General features: G+C 38.7%; 1 protein-coding gene across 3 annotated transcripts in view; it reads left to right on the top strand.

The window, feature by feature from the left end:
- The window catches only part of Gfod2 (Gfo/Idh/MocA-like oxidoreductase domain containing 2), a 54,725-nt gene that overhangs the window by 34,766 nt on the left and 13,904 nt on the right, over positions 1–6,055 (top strand). Inside the window, exons 1-2 of one of the 3 annotated variants that reach the window (XM_063247526.1) lie at positions 247–357; positions 900–942. The exons of 1 other annotated variant lie outside the window; for it this stretch is intronic. Coding sequence is in view for 1 of the 2 variants with exons in the window: in XM_063247525.1 (XP_063103595.1) it covers positions 105–357 (253 nt within the window). In the remaining variant the exon portion in view is untranslated. Of the gene's footprint in view, positions 1–13; positions 358–899; positions 943–6,055 lie in introns of those variants that run through there. One more of the 3 variants, XM_063247525.1, reaches the window with a different exon arrangement.

Genomic DNA, 6,055 nt, shown 5'->3' with positions numbered 1-6,055 from the left:
CTTGCTGTTCTAGGAGCCATGCTTGACCAAGATGGTGGGAAGATCAGCTCCATGCTGGAGGCTCTGGTGAGGAGATGAGGCAGTGAGCAGAGGCTGGGTTCAAGATGCTGCCAGGAGTGGGCGTGTTTGGGACTGGCAGCTCAGCCCGAGTCCTGGTCCCACTGCTAAGAGCAGAAGGGTTCACCGTGGAGGCCCTGTGGGGAAAGACAGAGGAGGAGGCGAAGCAGCTTGCGGAGGAGATGGATATCACCTTCTACACTAGCCGCACTGATGATGTCTTGCTGCACCAGGATGTAGACCTGGTGTGCATCAACATCCCCCCTCCGCTCACCCGACAGATATCTGTGAAAGCTCTAGGTATGCACTTCGGGGCAAACCTTCAGGGCTCACCTATGTCCCTGGGCCTGAGGGTTCTGGGTAGTGATAGGCCTGTGTCTCTGGGTAGTGATACTCGGTGACATCCCTCATCCCTGTTGCAGAGCTAGGAGGAAATGTCTGTTGGAGGGTCCTTTACTTTTGGTTCGGGGATTTGTTTTGGGTTTTTTTTTGTTTGTTTGTTTGTTTTTGAGACAGAGTCTTTCAGTGTTATTCAGTTATTCAGTTCTTCCTATGTAGTTCAGGCTGGCCTTTTATGTAGTCTATGATATGTCACCACACCAGCAATGTTGGAGGGTCTTATAACCCTAAGAGGAAAAAGACCCAGCCTTCTCAGCCTCCCATTAGTAAATCCCTGGGCAAAAACTAAGGAAGTACTCTAAAAGATGGTCCATCAAGAGGCTGGAGATTATTACATTTCATTCGGTGTAAAGGGACTACTAACTTCCTCTGAGAAGTTAGTAGTCCCTGGGCACTGGGAAATTGGTTGTGACTGATGTGTTTATTCTTCCACACCATGACAGTGGTATGCAACATCACAGGAAGGAGAAGCAGCTGTTTAACAAGGTGACTATTTCCATGTTTTGTCAGCCCTTAGCTGTAGGGAGCACACACGCTTCCTCCCAAACTGCAATCTTGTATTGCCAGACATCAGGAAGGCTGTGACACTACTGGTTTCCTGACAGGATCTGTGCAACAGTGTGCTACATCTCTGCTCCCTTGGAAAGTTCCGAATTTGGTAATCCCGTCTCTAGATGGGTGTGGTCTGCTGAGCTGTTTATCTGCAGTACCTGTTGGACTTCTCTTTCCTGTCAACTCTAAGACAAGTTCTCCTGTACATAAATCAAAATCCAATTTATTATGAAAATGAGCCGGTAACATTCATTCAGCAATTATTTTTTTAATACCTCTTGAGTGCCAGACCTGGTCCTGATATCATTTTGTTTTTTGTTTTTTTCAAATCCATTTTATTTTAAAGAGAAGAAGAAGAAAACCCTAAAAATTTCAAAACACATCAATCAGGGGAAACCAATGCCATTGTCATCCCCAAATCATTCACCCAGAGCTCAAAATATCTGCAGTCAGTTGTCGAAACAATATCAACACAAATCTTTCTCCTCTGTGAATTTAGAGAAATCAGTAGTATAACTTTCTTAACTAATTTATATATATGTATGTTTTATTCAGCTTCTCACGCTAGTGAGACAATATGATATTTACACACGTGTATCTATGATTTATTTCATTTACGAGTATGGTCTCAAGATGCATCCATTTGCCTATAAAAGCCGCTGTCCTTCTTTATGACTGAGTAGTACTCCATTGTATAAAAAGACTACATCTTTTTTATCCATTCCTCAGTCAGTAAGCATTTAGATTGTTTTCCAAAGTCTAGCTAGTAAAAATTGTGCTGCTATAAATATGGGTGCACATATCTCACTGTAGTATGATGTTTTTTATTGTTTTGGGAAGATCTCCTTAGAGGAATAGCTAGGTCGAATGAGACCTGTAATCCTAGTTTTTTGAGGAATTTCCACAATGGTTGCATCAGTCTGCATTCCCACCAACAGTGGAGAAGGGTTCCTTTTTCCCCACAACCCTTCCAGCATTTGTTATTGCCTGATTTCTTGATACTAGCCATTCTGGAGTAAGGTGGAATCTCAGTGTTTTAATTTGCATTTAAGGGATGACCAGTGATGTTGAACATTTTTCTCATATTTACCATTTGTATTTCTTCATCTGAGAAGTGTATATTCATCTCAGATGCCCATTATTGGATTGGGTCTTTAAATCTGGGAGGACTTGAGCCAGGCGTGGTGGCTCATGCCTATAATCCCAGCACTTGGGAGGCTGAGGTGGGAGGATCGTTGTGAGTTCGAGACCAGCCTGGGCTACAAAGTGAGCTCAAGGCCAGCCTGAACTGCATAGTGAGACCCCATCTCAAAAAAAAAGACAAAAAAAATCTGGGAGGACTGATTTTTTTTAGTTCTTTGTATGTTCTTAATAGTAATCCTTTATCTGAGGTACAGCTGGCAAACATTTTCTCCCACATTGTGGATTGTCTCTTCACTCTGTTGGTTTCTTTTGCTATGGAAAAGCTTTTCAATTGAGATCCCAGTTGTTGATTCTTTGTGATAGCTCCTGTGCAGTTGGGGTTTTGTTCATAAAGTCTTTGCTTACACCAATGTCTTCCAGAGTTTTCCTATTCTATCTTTAAGTAGATTTAACGTTTCTGGTTTAATATTAAGATCTTTGATCCATTTTGATTTTAGCCTAGTGCATGGTGAAAGATATGCGTCCAATTTTAATCTTCGGCATGTGCAGAGCCAGTTTTTCCAGCAGCATTTATTACAGAGGCTATCTTTCTTCCAGTGAATGTGTTTGGTACCTTTGTGATGTAGTGTGTCTGGAGTTGTTTCTGCATTTTGTAATCTGTTCCATTGATCTTGGTTTTTTGCCAGTGCCACACTGTTTTTATCACAGTACCTTTATAATATAATTTCAAGTCAGAAGTTGTGATTCCCCCGCTTGTCTTTGTTGTCCAAAATTGCCTTTGCTATTCTAAGTCTCTTCTGGTTCCAGCTGAATTTTAGGATTGTTTTGTCTAATTCTGTGAGATAGGCTATTGGAATTTTGATTGGGATTGCATTGAATCTGTGTAACAGTTTTGGAAGTATGGCCATTTTCACTATATTGGTTCTTCCTACCCAAGAGCATGGACTATGTCTTCATTCTCTAATATTGTCTTCAATCTTTCTTCTCAGAGTACTGTAGTTGTCAGTGTAGAGGTCTTTTACATCCTGTGTTAGATTGATTTTTAGGTATTTTGTTCTGTTTCCCTAATTTCTATCTCAGTGAGTTTGTTGTTCATATACAGGAAAGCTATTGATTTTTGAGTGTTCACTTTGTAACGAGCTATGTTACTGAACTTGCTTATTAAATCTAGTAGTCTTTTGGTGGAGTTTTTGGGGTCTTCTAAATAGAATATCATGTCATCTTCAAATAACAATAGCTTAATTTCTACTATTCTTTCTCTTGTCTAATTGCTCCAATTAAAGTTGCCAGGACAGTGTTGAATAAGAGTGGAAATAGTGGACATTCTTGTCTTTTTCCTGATTTTAGAGACAAAGCTTTCAGTTTTTGTCCATTTAGTATGACGTTGGCTGTTGGTTTGTCATAAATGACCTTTATCAGGTTGAGTTAAAGACTATCGCAATTTTCTGTAAGTTTGTAAATTTGGAAGTATTGCTTCCCATTTAGTTTCATTAAAGAGCTTGAGAAATAGTGGTGTTAGATCTTCCCTAAATTTCTTGTGGAATTTAGCAGTGAGTCCATCAGGGCCTGGTCTTTTCCTTGTTAATAGGTTAATTACATCTTTGATTTCATTTATTGGTATTGGGTTATTTAGGATGTTTGTGTCTTCTTGATTATGTATCTAGAATCTGCCCGTTCTGTATTTTCCATAATAAAGTTTTCAAAGTAAGTATAGATGATTTTCAGGATTTCTGCAGGGTCTGTTGTGGTTTTACCCTTTTCATTCCTAATTGTGTAGTGTCTTGGTTACTTTTCTCTTGTTGTTGGGACAAAACATCCAACACTCAAAATGAAGGAAGGAAACATTTATTTCTTAGTTTTAGGAGGTTTCCCTCCAAAATCAGCTGGCTCCGAGGCAGGGTGGCATGGCACTGGTGCAACACTAAGGCAGCAGCCAGAGCAAAAAGGAAGGAAACAAGTCTCTTTTCCTGGCTTATATAGTACAGGGACCACCCCGGGTCGGTTGTAGCATTCACAAAGTATTCATGCCCTACTTTGTACAGAATGAGAATATTTACAAAGTAAGAACCCTGGCTCCCTTTTGAATCTCTCAGCTAAACTTACTGCTCACATTGACACAATGTATCAGCTATAACATGGATTTTGAGTCTTGTCTTTTCTTTTTTGATAAGGTTAGCTAAGTTGTCAACAAACCAGCTCTTCAGTTCATTGGTTCTTTGTATTGTTTGTTTTTCAGTTTCCAGTGTGATAATTTCTGCTCTGATCTTTATAATTTCCTACCTTGTATGAGCTTTTGGTTTAGTCTGCTCTTCTTTTTCTGGAAGTTTTGAGGTTCAACATTAGTTGTTTATATGCACTTGCTCTGTTTTCCTGATATGAGTATTTACTGCTATAAATTTCCCTCTTTTTTTTTTTTTTTTTTTTTTTTTTTTTTTTTTTTTTTTTTTTGGTACCAGGAATCAAACAGCCTCACGCTTGCCAGGCAGGCACTTATGCTGCTGAGTTAAATTTCCCTCTGAAGACTGCTTTCATTCTGTCCCAGAAGTTCTGATATGTTGTACTGTTATTATTCAGCTGTAAAAACCATTTGATTTCTTCTTTAACTTCATCTGTGATCTATTGGTTGTTCAGTAGGGTGCTATTTAATTTCCATGTGTTTATGTTCTTATGGTTTCTTTTGGCATGGATTTCCAATTTCATTGTCCTGTGATCTGATAATATGCATGAAATAATTTCGATTCCTTTGAGTTTACTTATAAACGCATGTTGTATGAGCTAGTATATGGTCTGTTTTGGAGAATGTCCCATGTGCAGCTAAGAAGAATGTATATTCTGATGCTGTGGGGTGGAACATTCTATAGACATCTACTAAGTCCATTTTTTCAAAAGTTTGATTTAGTTCTAATATGTCATTATTGATTTTTTTGTCTAGTTGATCTGTCTTTTTGTGGCAGTGGGGTATTGAGGTCTCCTAATACAAGAGTATTAGGGCTTATTTGATTTTTCATGTTTGTTAATAATTGTTTTATATAGTTGGGTGAACTGGTATTTGGTGCATAAATATTTATGAGGATTGTTCCCTTTATAAGGATATAGTGACCTTTTTTATCTCTCATAATCAGTCTTGGCTTAATATTCAGTTTGTCTGCAAATAGAATAGCTACCCTTGCTTTTTTATGGGTTCCTGTATCATGGAGTTTTGTTTTTCTATCCTTTGACTTTCAGTCTATGAATTTCTTTTTGAATTATATGTGTTTCTTGTGTGCAGCATATTGTTGGATCCTACTTCTTGATTGATTCTGTCAGTCTGTGTCTTTTGATTGGTTTAATTAAGACCATTAACATTAATGATTATAGTGTTTTGGGATTTAGCTCAGTGGCGTAAGCACCTGCTTGGCATGTGCAAGGTCATGAGTACGGTCCCTGGTACCAGAAAAAAAAAACAAAGAACATTGATGATTATAACTGAAATGTATTGACTTATCCTTCTCATGTTATTTTCCTGTTGTTGGCTCTCCACCTTTGTTCCCCCCCCCAATTGTTTGCCTTCTCTGATGAATTCCTTCTGTTAGGGTTCATAGAGCTGTTGTCCTTATTATCTCTTTCTAGAATGTCTTTCAGAACATTTTGGAGTGGTAGTTTGGTGGTCATAAGTTTCCTCAGATGTTCTTTGTCATGGAAGTATCTTATTTCTCCATCAGTTTAGGAAGATAGTTTTGCAGGGTACATCAATGTGGGTTGAAAGTTGTAAAGTACTCCTTGGAGTACTTCTTGGAGTACTTTACTCCAGGCTCTCCTTGACTTGAGAGTTTGCTGAGAAGTCACCTATAAGTCTGATGGGCTTTTCTTTAGAGGTGATTTGTTTCTTTTCTGTGACAGCTTTTAGGATTCGATTCTTGTGTTG

Source organism: Cavia porcellus, unplaced genomic scaffold, assembly GCF_034190915.1.
Source record: "Cavia porcellus strain 051 isolate PalLab524CR breed Dunkin Hartley unplaced genomic scaffold, mCavPor4.1 scaffold_4, whole genome shotgun sequence".
Lineage (NCBI taxonomy): Eukaryota > Metazoa > Chordata > Mammalia > Rodentia > Caviidae > Cavia > Cavia porcellus.
This window is presented reverse-complemented; position numbering and strand designations above follow the sequence as displayed.